The sequence below is a fragment of the Vigna umbellata genome, chromosome 1 (assembly GCF_029865625.1).
Source record: "Vigna umbellata cultivar VRB3 chromosome 1, Vumbellata_1.0, whole genome shotgun sequence".
Taxonomy (NCBI): domain Eukaryota; kingdom Viridiplantae; phylum Streptophyta; class Magnoliopsida; order Fabales; family Fabaceae; genus Vigna; species Vigna umbellata.
In genome coordinates this window covers 40382737-40400770 of record NC_142165.1, presented here as the reverse complement: position 1 = coordinate 40400770, position 18034 = coordinate 40382737, and the positions used below count along the sequence as shown (strand labels likewise).

The 18034-nt window shown below is 29.2% G+C and overlaps 2 protein-coding genes across 2 annotated transcripts; both read right to left on the bottom strand.

The window, feature by feature from the left end:
• Nucleotide 1: 1 nt before the first annotated feature.
• Nucleotides 2-2381, bottom strand: LOC148205349 (synaptotagmin-5-like; the record flags this gene model as incomplete). Its single annotated transcript, XM_088103042.1, has 5 exons — nt 2-471; nt 759-1064; nt 1432-1557; nt 1731-2009; nt 2151-2381. Coding segments are annotated over 5 exons (1170 nt in total), but the record flags the coding sequence as incomplete, so codon positions are not given.
• A 5822-nt stretch (nt 2382-8203) lies between these two features.
• LOC148205348 (uncharacterized) lies at nt 8204-11248 on the bottom strand. Its single transcript, XM_088103040.1, has 6 exons — nt 10894-11248; nt 10395-10807; nt 9773-10084; nt 9332-9706; nt 9026-9234; nt 8204-8935 (listed from the first exon to the last, which is right to left on the bottom strand). The coding sequence occupies exons 1-6, from the start codon at nt 11040-11042 to the stop codon at nt 8687-8689; spliced, it is 1707 nt and encodes a 568-aa protein (XP_087959166.1). The 5' UTR covers nt 11043-11248; the 3' UTR covers nt 8204-8686.
• Nucleotides 11249-18034: the final 6786 nt, after the last annotated feature.

Genomic DNA, 18034 nt, shown 5'->3' with positions numbered 1-18034 from the left:
GGAAGGAAAAGGGATTTATGTTTTATAATTTGACAAACTGTAGAGGAACATAAACTTATTGCAAATTCTTGATCAATTACACATGTGAACCGTTGCTGTGTAGCGGGGAACTACACAAGAATTCTTTGATAAATGTGTACGGAGTTTGTACGTAATGATTCCCATAAGCAATATATTACAAGAGAATGATAAAAGAATCTAATGTTAATGATAACCTTAGAGAGATGATGCTACGAGGATCAATTAATTTCCATTTTGAGAAGGACTGCTAGAGAGGGAAGAAGAAGAATTGAGGATCTCTTGACCCAGTTCATTTATTTTGCTGAGAAGAAGCATTTGCTCGGTCTCCAGCTGTGCTACGTACCCTTCCATTGTATCCTCTAGACTTTCTAACTCGCTCAAAGTTGATGTCAGTCCTTCAAGATTTCCATCCTCTATTAATGATCGAAACTTTTTCAACATCTCTCTCATCTGATAAAGAGTTCAATTTCAATAGTTTGTCAGAATTGCAGAGTAAAGATTTCCAATTAACAAGCCAAGCAATAACATAAAGATCGACCAACAATAGACAAATGAAACTAAACCATAGACACGTTTTTACTCACTGAATATGGACAAAAGAGAGTTTGATTGTGAAATCGTAATAGATATGCATTGCCTTTCAAGGCAACCATTAGTTCATTCTCAGAGCAGAAAAAGTAATATTACATATTGTATATGTACAAATAAGTGTTTTCTAGCATGCAGGATGAACTCACCTGGGTAGGAATTTGATGTGATTTACTTAAAGAAGATGGTTGAGAGTCTAGGGAACTTTTTGTTTGCATTTCTGGAACTTTTCTGGTAATTTGGATGTGTATCTCGCCACTTTTAACCCCTTGGAGAGGTATCCATTTGTCAGACATCTGGTTTGGAGGTAACCTTTGATATTCTACAACACATTCCCCTATACTTGATGTGGGTAGTAAAGCATTATGGTCCCTAACATGCAGTGTCAGGGGACTACCATCGTCAAGGAACTCTAAGGTTTGGTTCCAACGAGGATTGAGTGTTTTGTGTATAACCTGCCACACAGTGCCACACGCAGAAAAAAAAAATCAAGGCTTGCAAGAGTGAAACATCAAGAACATGCAAATGCAACTGAAATTGAACTTGTGAAAATAACTGTCGTAACAAATGAATGGAAAGGTACAACAAAAAAACATCTGAATGAGAAGACCAGAGATTCCCCTCTGGAGAGTATTCTAAAAAATTGAGATGGTATATGTTTGCCCTTATTATTAGTCTTTTACCACATATATAATCATCAATTAATGGCAGCCCAATGAAAATGCAAAAAGACAAGATTAGCAATTTATAATCACAAATGTGCCATAACCATCGGTATCATGCAGAAGAAACTACAGTCATAATCATCTTTAGAGTTCTAACCTTTGTCCTCCGCTTCAAGTTCCCATAGTTCACCCTCACATAAGGATCACTTGTCCCTCGAAGATCGGCAGCAATAAGGTCTCTTGCTTCAATCACAACAAGTTCTATCCAACCATTGGCTGAATTCTGTGTATATTAAAGGATTAGTACATGCTAGAGCTTGCAAAGAAAATACGGCCAGAGAAAACTCCGCATGGGTAAATAATTGAAGTGATAATAGACTTAGTATTAGCTTTGTACATCATTTTGCTTTATAACTTGTTTAAAAGAATTGCTAATTTCCTGTTGAAAAAACTTACCCTTGATCCTTCTTGGTCCTCAACCCTAACTACTTCAATTTTAAGTCTTAATTCACCAGAACTCACTCCTTCAAGTGGGATCCATTCATCCTTGATTGACCCGTCCCCCAGTCCTTCCAAATTTACATTTGCAGTACCAATATTTTCATCTCCAAAAATTTCTTCACTGAAGCATTTTACATTTAGGTATTCATCACCATCATTCTCATCAAAATCAAATGATTCATTCCAGGAAGGATTTGTAGTAGTAGGAGGAGCAACCTTTGTTCTCTTACCAACCTGAAAAGATTATAACAACAGAATAAGATAGTGTTGTTATGAACATTCATTGCGTAGGTTATCTTTATGTGGCAGAGATCTCACTTAATCAATTAATACTAAAGCATTCAGAATCCAGTAGAGAAAACCAGTGTCACTGACCTTTCCATATTGCAATTTGACGTATGGACTAACTTTTCCAGATCTGTCTTTCGTAACGAGATCCCTTGCTTCTACAATTGTTATCTTAAGTTTCCTTCCAGTTTTTGACAGAAGAGTTGATGATCCAATAAGTGATCGTTGAGAATTAGCACGGAGGTTGTTCAAGCTATGTGAACCATCAGAAAACTGCCACTCTTTTACTACAATCTTCACCTTTAACTGAAAAATGGATTAAAGAGTTAACATGAATAAAATTTTCATTTACTAACAATTTTATTGTGATTCAGAAATGTAAAACAACTTTCNATATATATATATATATATATATATATATATATATATATATATATATATATATATATATATATATATATATATATAAAATAATTATGAGAGTAATAAAAATGGTGATCACAGTAACGATGTCAAGAATTATAATTAAAATAATTGTAGTTTTAACGAAGTTGAATGGCTTGAAATTGAAAAAATTGTCAACTAATATATTATAGTAAACTTAATTCCTAAATAAGACATATATTGCACATAACGAGATAGATAATAGAATAAAAAATACTGTAATATATTTATTGTTATTTTTAATGTATGCGAAAATAGTAATTGATAGAATAAGTCATTTTTATTTCAAAATGACTACATTTTTAACCAATTGAAAAAAATTCAAATTGAGTGATATTTTCATCTGTGAAAGAAGCATGTCTCATTTTTGCTAACATGTCATCAAATTTATAGTTTTCGTCGTAGTCAAAATATTACATTTATAAACATTGAGACTGTTTTAGTAAAATTGTTTCAAAAAAGTTATGCATTAATTGTTGTTCTTAACATGAATGAAATAACCTTAAATGTTAATATATACTAAGGTAGTATCTAATTTCACTAGTTAGGATGGTTCATTAAATTCATTTAATATTGGCTTAAATTCACTTTTTGATATGTAGATATGCACTTTTGATCCTTATAAAATTTTAATTATATATTATCTCAATTTTCTAATATTAAACAAATGAGTGGCAATTTTTTTTATAGACAAAATATATATATATATATATATATATATATATATATGTGGAAAAAAATATTTAGGTAAAAAAACATGAATCCAAAATATTTTTTAAAATATAATATAAATAAATATTTATTATTAATTACTAAAAGTAATTTTTAATTATATATAATTATTATAACCTATATTAGTATAATAGTACACTGAAAAAAAGAACATCATAATTAAGATATTAAACACAATCATTTAGAACTTCTAAGTTATATTTGAAACTCCAAATGTTCAAAATAAATTTAAGGTCTATCCTTCAAAATGAAATATTTACAATGACGATAGGAGTGCATTAATACACATCTAGATATATATTTAAAATAAAAAAATTAAGCTTTAAACTATCTAGTAGAAGTCTCTTTATTTTTCATTGCTCTTACATGTACCATATTCAGTTTAAGTATAATATATATCATAATATATAAGTAAATCACAAATCAGAAACAATGTAAGTTAGTGTAATTAATAATTTATATGAATTTCAATCCATAATGAATTTCATTTATATGAATTACTGATGACAATAATTAAATGTTAACAAGACATGCGTACTCATGGTCCACAATACTTAAATATTTGACTTTACTTTCAAAAGATACATATATTGAGTAGACTCAAAGATTTTGCATCTAGCATGTCATCTTATACTTCCAAGGAGCACGCTCTCACAGAGCAATAAGTTAGAAACAATGTCCTCTTCAAGTATGACCAGATAAATTCCTTATACCTACGTGGTTTAGTCTTGTTCCATATTGAAACATCCGACTGTAGAAACATTTATCGACTCTCAACACTAGATATCTTCCTCTATATAAGTTAGATACTAATAGAGTCAATATAATATCATCAAATTTTACAACTCAATACGCCTTAAAATCAATATCAATGTAACACTTTGCCTTATTTATAGACCATTTTCACACTTTGAAACAATTATTTCCATTTTTCTCATATCTTTTTCATCTAGTGGATATAGTGACAAGACATTTTCACTACCTTGTCAATTGTTGTGTCTGTCATAATGATGTATTTCAATCCCTACCTATCTACATTCCTTGAGATTGGAGGCTAGTGTGCTAGGTAATGTCATAGGCAACATGTTAGATAAAAAAGGAACTTTTCTTGTATCCACGGTATTATGCAGACATTATCTCGGCATGTAACCAAAATAGACTCTTCTAAGATGCAACTACAAGTTTAAGATGATAATGTACAACATATAACTGAGATCATGGTACATTATATGTGATAATGTCATGCTAAGTTAGCCAACATCACCACAACTTGCATTTAAGGCTCATAATGTATCAATGTAACATTATGATATGAAATTTAATATGATATCCACATATTACATATTCCTAAAATAGAGATGGAATAGTTAAGTTAGGCTTATTCAAGTAACGATACATATGAAAAGATATATAAATAAAGTCACCTGGTAAGACAATTATTTTGAGAATACATATACATAACATCTCATACCACTTGTTGACTTGAGTATCAAAGTCTTTGCAGGTACTCAACCTCAAGTTAAATATATAAACAAGGAGAGAACATCTTAAGTAGCAAGGCAAGAGAAGTTAGGATCTTATGAGGACATCTCTATCACACACAAAAACAAGTATAAATTAAATTTAAGATTGCAATTTAAAGAACAAGTGCAATTCTAATATATATGTATGATATAACGTTAGGGAATCACATAAACTCTTTTAATCAAATTTGTTGAGAAAAATGTTCTTTCCACAATCAATTTCTCTTATAAACTAATCAACTTAATCATTTTAGCAAGTGTGCCAAATAACACATGTAGAACAAAGTATATTATATAATAATTACTATTAGTCAAATTAAATACAATACACTAAAATTTAGAGCATAAAAAATACATATAAGTAATCAATTTTCTTCATAAATTTCATAAGAAAAATCATAATAAATTTAATACATAAATTGTAAACTACATTTAAGATTATTCAATTCTATTAATCCAACTAAAGTCATATTCTAGTTGATGTGGTACTTTCAACATCTCTCTCACGCCTAGATATATACATCTGGAGCGTGAGACAGACACAATGGGTGGTCGGGTAGTGAGTGAAACAATGTATCCAACAAACTTTATTGGGATAGACTTTGACTCATGACTCTAATATTAAAAGTAGCTTTTAAGTCTAACTCAACCTTGTAAAATTGGCTTGTAAGTGAGGTTTGCATTATTTATATTTTAAATTTTACTTTATATCTAGTCATATCAGACTTCCAATACACTCCATCACACTAAGGCATAAACATCTTATGGGTGTGAGACTAGACATTAATAGCTGGTCTGATAGTGACCCAATGTATATGTCTCGGTTTGAGAAGGGACTGTTAGAAGTTCCATATCAACTAAAAATAATGTCAATTTACAGTATAAAAATAAGTGTAAATCTCGCCTTATAAATTAATTTTGTAGAATTAATTTAAGTTTTAAATTCACTTTTTAATATATTATTAAAATAGTATATTAGAGTTTATCCTAATAAAATTTATTATTTTTTGAGTTTATAAAATTAAAATAAACTTAAAGTGTATCTCAATATTTTAAATCAATTAGAATCTAGCATTCCTTGAGTGTAAATATATTTCAAAATGTTGCCTCCAATAAAAACCTTTTTGAATCAAAAATCTTCAAAGTAATTCACTTGTCATAATTATTATTTTTATAATAAATATATATTAATTAAAAAAAGTTATATATCATAAATTTGCTAATTAGAAGATAATAATTATAGGATAAGAATTCTCAGAAATGAGAAGCGGTTGGAGGACTGAATTGAGAGCGATAACATCGGTAATATCACATCGCGTGGGAGACGTTATGAATATTAAATATAAATAATAAAGACGAAGCGGTGTGTCATAAATGCTACCGGTGTTTGTGGGCATAAGAAACAAGGTGCAGAATGGACCAGACACAGCTTCCCATCTCATTCCTGCTGTGTCTATCTCTCTCCATCTCACCTTAGACAAAACCAAAGATGCCACAAAAAATATTATACATTCTTCATAAAGAAATAATTATATAACTTTTTTATACCTCACCCACCCGACCAAGAATATTTTTTTTTTCTAGATCTCTAAAATTTTGTCAAACTCACTAAGCAACTTTATTAGCTCAGTACATGAACTGACCATGCATGATATTTTATTTTAAAAGACATAATTATATATTAATTTTATTCTGCTTGTTATTAAGTATAATTTTATTGTTAATATATTTTAATATACAATAATTCACATCCTTAGTTTACTAGCTAATTGACATAAATCTAATTCACAAAAAAAAAATAGGTATTACTAAAAAAAAAAGACTTCCACCCAATATTTCCAAGATGTGCTAAATTTTCATACACATGGTGGAATTCCTATATACTCCAGAATTCCTATCATTATCCTATGTCAATATCTCCCAGAGCTCCTATTATACTTGATATAAATTATTTTTATTCATATTTAAGAAAAAAATAATTCATAGACATCCAAAACATGGATCAATACTTATTACAAACCTAGAGGAAATATAAGTTATAAATTTATAAGATATATAATGTAATAAAAAATTAATTTGTAATAAGTATATATAAAATTAAAGTGTATATATATATCATTATTTTTATAAGTTACTCATATTCAACAATGTGCTGCAGTAAAGAGCATATTGTCCTCCTTGAAAGAACCATAACTTTCCTTCCTTTAACCATCCAACTTTTTCTCTCTGAGCATTTTCCCAATGCTTTGTTCATTTGCAAATGGTTTTCATGTCCTTCAGTTTTCTCTCAAACCCCAGAAAAATATCATATTATATTCTTAACCTTTGTCATGTGTGAAAATTTATCAAAGTCTTACATAATTGGTTTTTTTTTTATCTCTTGTTATTTTATATGCACAAATTTGCATAAATTAAAGTATTGATTATATATATATATATATAATATTATCAAATATTTTCTTCCATTTACAGATAAAATAAAAAAAGTTATACACTTGCCTGTTTGAAAATGTTCACATTGTAACACAAATAACACTGACAACATAACTCATTGATGAGGTTAATTTGAAAAGTCAGTTCTTTCATTATTATATATATTTTGTTTGAATAGTGTTAGTGAACAAGTGGTCCTAAATACTTGAACTTTCATTATAATTTGATTCAAGACAGTAAATAGTTTTATAGTTTTGATGATGTTCATTTTATTTTACATGAGATAACTAATATAAAAAAACTAAGTATATTTAGATATCGTTCAAATTATATTTTCAATTGAAATTAAAGTCATTTTGGTGATTATCATTAAAATTTATTATACAATAGAAGTTATAGAAGAATAATAACTTTGATTTTAGTTTAATATTGATTTTAAGATTGGAAAGAGAAAAATATTTTTCATGTGACAGGTTACTTTGTCTCGTTAATGTTTTTAGGTTTGGGATCCTTTTCAGCACATTCATATCCAAGTGGACAACCATCATAATATAATCAATTTTGTAATAAAAAAAAACCTGAGTTCAATATTATTATTTTTTTTGGAGAATTGGAATAATGTCAATGAAGAAGTGGTGTTGTCCTTTATATGTTCCTGCATAGTAGGGTAGTTGTGGTGTATATATTCAGCTTATAACAGCCATTAGTTTATTTCAATAATATATATTAAAAAGTAAATTCTACTAGATGTATACACATCAACTAATCAATGCTTATAAATAAAAAAAAAAACTATTATACTTAATCCTTTAATTATAGTTTCAAGCTTGATTGCAATTTAAATAAGTAGTCACAATTAGAAGAAAAAATAAAAAAGATAGTGTACCTACCAAAAAAACAAAAATATCTCTAAATTAGGTAAAAATAAATAATAAAAATATTTGTATACTAGAAAGAAAAAATAAATATTTTGTTAAGAATCTGTATTGAGGAGGATAATATCTGAGTTGTTGCTATAACTGAGAATATTTTACAAAGAGATATGATTTATTGTATTTTTGAAGTCAAACTGGAATATGTCAATATACAATGATGAATATATCCTTCTAAAAATTCTTATTGTTAACTTCTTACAAGATAATGTATGCTGCCGTAAATTCAATAAATATCTCATAACCTGTAGACAGTTTCTGCATTATTTTCTCTATTTATTTCTCTCTAAGACTATGTATGGTTTTATTCAACTTCATCTGTGACAGCCTTGTTCATTCTTATTTGGATTCAACACTTTGTCTCTGACCTTCTTCTACCTTCAAAATGCATAATAACATAAACATTTTCTGAATTTGGACACCACAATCCATGTTTCCACATGTTTTGTTGAAAGACTCCATTTTCTTTAATCTAACATTATAGAGTGTCATGCATATTCCTTCTGTGCAATTATAACTATACTAACAATGGAATCACCAAACAAAACCATCTGGTGAGTCAATGTGAGGGGAAGAAAAGTGGTGTGGAATAATCTCTCTGAAGTTTCCCTTCCATGATTCTCACTTTGCTCATCTTCTCTTCACACCAGTGCAACTGCTCTTCACTCAATTCACTCATTCTTAAAACCCTTGACACAACTTTTAGGTCTGTCAGAGCCATCAAAATATCCATATCCTTTTCCACCTTTAACTTTCTCTTCCTCAAGCATTTCCCTGCATGGTTAAGATCTTTAACCTTCACCCTCTTCTGTAGATTAGGTGGACACAAAAACATGTGTCAGAAAACTGAATTAAAAACAAATGTTGAAGAACAACTGCTTTGAAATTTGAATCTTGCCTTTTGGTTAACCTTCTTCATTAGTCCCAGTAGTGTTGGATCAACTGTGCCTCTTTGGTTTCTCCTGAAGTAGGCTGCAAGGATCTGACAGGGTTTTTCTTTGTCATTCTTTAGAAAATTCATGAATGTTTTGATCCCATCCTCCATTATCTTCAGAAATGAAGCTGATGATATTTTGCATTGAAAACCACCATCCTTTTGATCTTCCTCTAATTTTTTTAAAGAAAATTAACAAAAGTACATAATTATTTCACCTTGTGACATGAGATGTGCTACTATTAGAGGAATGAAAACTAATATTCCTACCTTGATATTCTGGCACTAGAAGCAATTTGGGTGCCAGAAGTCTCATTCTAGCATAGATTTCAGGTCTCCTACCGTGCTCATAAGGCTCATTCTCAATGTATCTCTGTAACAAAACCCGAAACTGCTGGAATTGTTGAGCAACTGTGGCAGAACAACCCGTGTCATTGTCCTGGCGTGAGGCATGTTTGGAACGAAAATTTTTGTAGTTCCAACTAAGGGCTTCCCATGTCAAGCAAATTTGTGCTACGTATGCAGCCTCTAGTTCACGATATGGGTTGTGACCAACATCAACAGATTTTTTATTTATAGTCTGAAACTTGTACACAATACGCTCTGACATTGATCTTGGAGACATTTGGATGGACCTTAATGACTCTGAAATATTGGATTAATAATTTTTCTTATAAGTAATGCACTTGGAATTAGAAAAAAGATTGTTACCTGTTTCATGAAGTTTCTGTGCACTAATTCTGTCTAGGATTGCCATTTCTTCATCATATTTTTGGAACAATGTGTACGATTCCCACTTGGGGCAACTTCTTCTGGATGAAGAAGAAAATGCATCCTCCTCAGTCTCGGAATCCCTGCAATTGATGGAGCTCTTCCATTTAGAGGACTCATCATCCTTCTCTTCAACCATCAACTTCTTACTCTGCAACTGGGTAGAAGCAAAAACAAAGAATCTCTCATCCCTTGCAGCGTTTGGCTCTTGCACCTTCTTGTTTCTGATAATTTCAACGCTAACGTGATCGTCTGCATAAAGTAACTAACATCAGAAACTTTACCTTGTAGAAATGGAGCATGTAAGAGTATCACCACAACTATAATCTTAAATTTTGGATTTAGGCCTAACTCAACCAAAAACTAGTTCATAAGGTTTACACTTACCATTGAATATCTCAAATTTAAACTTTGCATGATTAATAGCAAGTCATCTGATAAGCTTGAAAAAGTTAGAATTGGAGTTTAACTAAATCCAAAAATTATATACATAATACGGTTTTTACACTACCATAACACTAATATAAAATGGTGATACATAAGGTATAACGTAAGGAGATACCGTCATGGTGTTTTTTTCCTTTGTACGCGTTGAGGTTGAAGGGGGAGGTGTTCCTGCTTTCAACTTTGGTAACTTTGGTAGATTTTGGAACAGAATCAGAATCTCTTGCTGTAAAGTCTTCTTCGACCGTTTCTGCCTCTTCATTGTCGAAGTCAGAAACTTGCGGAGACTTATGGAGAGACAACGTTTCAGAATAATGGTTTTCTTCTGACTCTTCATTCAAGCTCTCTCTGGGGCTTACGAATTCTTCCGAATAAGAATGAGTCCTTTGATGCCTCTCATTGTGCACAAACACAGGAACTCCTTTCCCACAAGTGATGTTTTCTCCCTCGGTAGAATCAACACAAGAATACCCTTCTTGAGTATCTTCTTCTTCTTCATCCTCGGTGTACACATATTCATATTCTTGATCCCTGCTACACACAAAGAAAAAAGGTACAAGTGAGAGTGTGGAGGCAGAAGAAAACGTGTAATGAAGAGATAGAGAAATGGAGAAGACCTTTGGATGAAGGGGTATCTGCCTGAGAAGGTGAAGAAGGTGAGAAGGAAAACGGCAGAGGAGAAGAGAAGGAGAAAGAGAAGGTGAAGAGGGCTTGAGACATTGTAGAATAGTTTAAGAAGTGCATCTTCTTTGGGACATAGCAGCATTTTCTTTATTAAGTGGCCTTGCGTTGCTTTCGTAATATGTATCCTTCTTGGTCAAATCTGAAATGTCAAAATCTCTAATATCCCTCAAATGCTGCATGGCCCTGGTTATAAGCCCTAAGCACCATGGACAAACCTGTCGTGAACTTCACATGGTTTAGAATGTCTTCTTTCTTACAACAAGATCTACGAGTCTTCTAGTAGGAGCATAGCATGCAAATTTTAATATTATTTTATCAGAGAAAGACACTAAGCCTTCGTTTTCTGCATTTCACAGAAATGATCTTTCACTCGTAAGAGGTATCCACACACATTTTTATAACATTTTTTTTGGCTTTTCATTTGATCATCCAAATTTAGTTCACAAAATAGGGTCCCTCATGATCATGATATAATTAAATACTACCTCCACTCCTAGTTATAATAAGACATACATATCTTAAAACAAGTTGTTATAATCTTTTTACTAAACATTGTACAGTTTTCATATAATATTACGAGAGTTTAATTGTAATGTGCAAGCCATTATTATGGGAATTAAATAACGCAAGGGGTATAATATTTATTCTGCTTTTAATGAAAAAAGTACGCAGGTAACGTTTTGTAGTGTGTATTTGAAGTAGAAAATCCAGTGTAAGAGAGGGTTCTTTTTCCTAGAAGAACAAAAAGCAAAAGAAGAGACCAAAACCGAGACACACGCATAGGTAGACAAACATGAAGTGCACTTTATTAAAGAATTACGTCACAAGACAATCTTGGAGGAGAAGTGCTTCGAATTCATACATTGTTTAACTCAATAGATACTGTTTCTGAGTTCTGATTCTTCCTATTCCAAAACAGGAAATAGTTTTTTTTTTTGTTTAATATTATTCCTTACCTATTGATTGAATAAAGATCCATTTGAGAAAAGATAGTAGAGTTGGGTGTGTCACTTGCGAATTCTTGTGCCAACACTCTCTTTATTGATCCTTGTCTTTAACGTGGTTACTAAGATTGCAGGCTCAGGAGGAAAAAGTGATATTAATTGTATGATTATTATTTAGAGTTTAGCCAACCTGATAATGAAGGTAAAAAGAATGAATAAGCTAAATGGTATAATAATTGATAAATATGTTTGGGACGTAGGGTCGGGTATAGTCATAAACATCTTCACACCTTTTTTTTTCAACTTAGCTCAGGTAATTTTGAATATTTTTAGTTTAAATTCTTCCTTGCACTCAAAATACTTGTCAAAAACAAATATTTAAATTTATGGTAAATCTAATTACCTATCTTCTTCTTGTGACTTCTTTTTATAGTTTTATGGATGAGTTTGTGATTAGTAAAACTCTAATCACGACTCAATCATGACTCGTTACTTACTAAGTAACACTTAACAGTAATTTTAATTTGAGATAGTGCTTGAAAATGTTTATTGCCGGAAACGTCCGTTCGGTCTCTAATTATTTTCGACCATTCGCTATTTATACTACTTATCTTGATTCTCTAAGTTTAAACATACACCGATCATCTCTGAAATGGACTTATTCATATGGACATATAATACACATACTATGATTATTTAGACACATTTACTCATTATATAAGTTATTATGTTTTGTTACTGCATTTTTCTTTTATATGTAGAAGTTAAACTATTAGCATCTTAATGAGATTACGAGATTTGGGTTGACGTTGTTAATATCTCACAATGTATAAAATCATCACCATCAAGATCTTTATTTATAGATATACACACATTAACCAAAAGTTTGAGCTTCGTGGTGGACGTTACGTGTAGCATATTAGATTAAAGTCTTGATTGGTCCACCGTTCATAATAATGAATTTAGCAACACACCACGGAAGAAAAGATTATTAATAAGTATGAAGAACTTAAGTTGCAACATTCAACATCCTCACGAATCAAAAGAATTTCAATTGTTATACTTTTTGCATTTATTTTGTTGTTTAAATTTCTCAAAGATATTATGACCAATTAATTTATTGCCGGTAGTTTTCAATGTTAATCAATTTTTGTTGACAATATATAGATCATATTTTCGTTTACCTATAATCTTTCTTCATGCGTACAAGTAAAAAAATAAGTATTTGTTCATAAAATAAATAATTTTACAGTAAGCTTGGAGATAATGTATTTTAAAAATTTATATTATTTTAAAACTCGAATATTTAATATTTGTCTTAATTAAAAAAACTATAACTGTAAGATAAAACAATAATAAGAAAACTAGTTTACATTAGTGGAGAATTTCTAATTGATACATTGTAGTAATTGTAATTTGAATTTACGATAGTTAAAAAGTATTGGTATATCATTATATATGATTTAGTTAATATACCTTTTCTGTTTACTTATATATAAGTTAGTTAATACCTTTTCGTCTCAAAAATAATGTAGCTTTAATCTTTTAAAAAATAATTCAAAATAATTGATATTTTCAGTATTCAATGACGCATTAATTTTTTATTTTTAAGTTGTTCCTAAATTAATTACTTATCTGTTTAAACAAAAGCAAAAACAAAATTATTTTAGTAATATCATTTATAAAAAGTAATAGTATGATAGCTACTTTATGTTTTAATTATAATCATAATTTGTATTAGTTATTATACATCTCCAATTAAACATTATAACTAATACAAAATTTTAATTTATTTTAAAAAGTATCTCACTTTTAAGGTTTTTCGGTTTATTTTTTATTTAACTTAATAATATATAATACTACAAGAATTTTGTTTACTACTAATGGAAAATTACTCACGATCAATAATTTGTTAATAAACTTTAATTTAGTGACAAATATTTCTAACGAAGTTCAAATTTAAATTTATTGACGGATACTTTTGTTTGAAAAGAATGAGTTTGTAAAGTCTGTTGGAAAAATTGTTAAATGAAAGCTTGTCATGAAGGTCACAAAGTGATGTAGAGATTGGTAGCTGACATAGAGGTTTGTCGGTAACACACACTAGTAATGTCATTAATTGTCAGGAACGTTGATGGTGGTGGTGGTCTGAGTTAAAGAAATAGGTGAGGAAGAAGAAGTTGAGGAAGAGGAAGACAAATATAGAAGGAGAAGGTCTATGAGGATGAAAATGACCTAGACTGGTTGTGGTGGAAGAGGAAAAATAAATAAACAAAAGTGAAAGGGGGAGTGAGGAGGATACTCCTTCACGCATTTTAATAACAAATATAATTGATGTATTTGAGGTCATTTGTACTTACGGACGAATAATAAACTTTTTTGACAATCACTTTATTAATTAATTTATTGGTCGATAATCCGTTGATAAATATGATTTACCAACATATTTTTGTTATTATTGATAGATGGTAATTATTAGAAAAAATTTATTTTTTTAATGTAATATATAATATTAAACTATTTTATTTCAATTTTATTTTTAAAAACTATGTTTAACTCAAAATAATGAAAAAAAAAAGTCATTTGACTACTAACTCCCTAACTTATTTTTTTCAAGAATAGTAATGTTTCAATTAGCTTATCAATCAAACTATTTAACATAACATCCAAATATATTAACATTAAATAATATTCAATCAATTTTGTAAAATTATATTAACATTAAAATTCAGAAGTACCTAAATAAAATATATGATTAAATATGTTTTTTGTTCTTTATTTTGGATAAAAATTAAAATTAGTCAAAATTTCAAATCCAATTCAACTTTAGAAATATGTGGATTTAATTATTTTAACTAAATTTTAGTAAGTTTATTTGATGTTTTAAATGCATTTCATAATAACACTTGCTTACACTTTAAAATGTTAAGTAGAAACACATTTGAAACCATCTTAAATAAATTTAACAAAATTTTAAAAAATTAAATCCACACATTTTATAAGTTGAAAAACTAAATTAATTCAAAATTTCAAAAAAAAACTAATTTTAATTTTCACTAAGAAAAAAAAATTTAACCTAATTGGTTACAAATATCATATAACAATATCTATATTAGCATTTAACAGTGCAATTACTTAATTATTACGAGTAAAACTCAAATACAATTATAATTATTGTAGGAAGACCAATTAATTTTTTTATTGTACTAAAGATTAAAAATTGATTGTACGTTATATAAAAAAATGATATTTTACTAAAACAAAACAAGATATATAAATTTTTTATTTATAAATATTAAATACAAATATTAAACGTTTATATATCAAGTCAATTACAACTAATTTAGATCGGCTTAGTAGATATTGTGATTAATATTACTGCAGTTAGGTGTAAACACAGGGTCAGTGTAAACTGTTAATTAACTTTAAAGGAGATTTAATCATATATGAATTGGAAAAAAAAAATAACATAGAACAACAAGGAAGGTGGTTTTGAATATTTACGGTAGGATTAGACGAGTTAAAAAAAATTAAACCTCAACTAATCAAAATAGCTTAAATATCTAAAGATGTTATTGCAATCCAATGCCAAACATGACTTATTAGATTTATTCTAAATTAATTAATGAATTAAAAAAAATCTTTGAATTTAATTCAACAAGAAGAATTTTATTAATTATAATTAATATTCATTGATATAATCAGTTAAATGCTAAAAAAATAACACGGTTAGTTAAATGAATGGGAAAAAAGGTTACTTGTCTCATAATATTATTCAAACCTAATAGGGTTATTGGTTGGTTAACTTAGAAAAGAAAAAATTGTAAAGATAATTTTTATAACAATGGTTGCAACTGAAAATTGTTGTGTCATTAAAGTTGACTCCGGATCTTAAATCGTGATGGCGGTCTTATCTGTCTTGCTTTAGTCTCCACTAAGTAATTACAATTATAAAACCCTAATTCTAATATATTAAATTGAATTAATCATATTTCTTTTTCATAAGCTAAACAATTCATCGATCAAGTACAACTCAATTATCGCATTACTGCCTTCTTTTATCTTTCATTTGCTTTCACCGCTGTACCATAACACATGCAAAAGGAGATGATTATATTGAACATAACATAATTAAAAATAAAACGAATTTATGCTATGAAAGCATAAACCTCAACCTCAGCTTATAAAATTAAGTTAATTTAAAGTTACTAACTTAGATTTAAAGTTTATTTTTTAAATATAATATCAATTATCTAAAAGAATATTTTTTATAATAATTTCAGAATCATCATAAATGCATTTAACATAAAAAAATTTATATTTTTATGACGGTTGAAGAATTGTCATAAAAGAATCACTTCTATATCGATTGGAAATGAATAATCATATAGAAAAAAGCATTAAAAATGTCATGTCCATCAAAGAAAACTTCGTATGATGATGATTAGAGTTTTAATCTTCATAAAATGTGGTCCTATGACGATGATTATAGTTTTAATCTTCGTAGAATATGATACTAATGATTAGTGTTACATATGTCATAAGAAATGATACATGACGTGTTTAACCTTAACCATTATAGAAAGTATATGTTTTTTTTTCATGATTATTCCTTCTGTATTTATATAATAAATACCCTGTAAAATAATATAATTTTCAATCATAAACTTCTAAATAAAATCTCTATGATCTAATATAATACATGATCATAATAAATACCTTACATAATAATCATAGTTCCCAAACACAAATTCTCAATTAAAATGTTAATAATCTAGTATAATATGTAATCATTTACATAACAAATACCACGTTCTATAAGAGAGGTGTACAACTCTAAGAAAGGGAGAGGTGTGTGGTTCTAAGAGAGGCAATCATATTCAAGCATCATGTGGAGGTCTTTATAATTAGTGTCAAAGATGAGGGTGTCGAGATCTTCATTAAGGAGTTAATACTTGCGAAAGTTTGCATTTGTGATTTATGTATTTGAGTTTTATTTTAAGTTTTTTTAGAATTTCTTAAACTTATGTATTTGTATATAGAGATATAAAAAAGTAAAGTAAAATTTGAGTCTTGTCATATGTGAAAGAATTCTCTTGATTCTTAAATTAAAACTCAGATTCTTATAAAAAATTAATATTTTTATGATAAATTTTCATTTAACTATATGTTAGATTGTGATGTCAGTTATTTCTGTCTTATTCTGTATGTTTGTCTAATTTATTTTTGTTGTGTCTCGAATTTAGAAAGGATCATATTTTTTTTTCTAGAAAAATCTTATGAGAGACACATGAAGTTGGGAAGAAAATAATATTCATTCTATAATTATTTGGCTTAATAAGAACAATGAGCTTGTGCTCACTTAGATTGGTTGTTGCCATCCCTATGTATAACGAATGAAAAAGTGAGTAAAACAACGCTGGTTCTAGAATCCCGATCGATGTTCCTAAAAAACGCAGAAAATGAGGGATTCGCAAAGTTTTGGGTAGGATTGAAATTTGGGATGCCTTGAAGATTAGCCATGAAATACGATTGAAAAGGTCCAACGGAAACGTTTACCCTATAGCCAAAGGTTGGTGACCATTTTAACCACTCATAGTAATACTAGTCGACGTAAACACTAACCAAAATAAATAATAATATGTCAATAGTCCACACAAACACCCCTTGCTAACAGTCATTAATCAATGTAAGAGCTGCTAATGTACACATGAAACTTCGTTTTGGTTAAACAAGATCATTTAATTAGCGTACTGAGAGTAATTTTGTTAGAATTTTGAGGAATAACGGTAGGTATTGGGCACTGTTTGATACATGTGTACCTACAGCATCTACAATGAGAGAGAATGTGGTTTGAATTAAGCACACGTTCTGATTGGACTATAGCAGAAGTTTGGCAAAGGTTTTGGTGGGTAGAAATGGGTGAAGGTAGTTGAAGAGGATCATAGTAGACGAAAATCTATATCCCAATTAGGGTGTAACATAGACTCAACCCCCTCGTGCACAAATAATTGCAACTAGCCTTCCTAATAAATACTACACATTTTCCCATCCCTTTATACTAATTGATTATGACACTTTTTGGCTGGATTATTGACTATAACACAAAACGCACAATATTGGACTATTC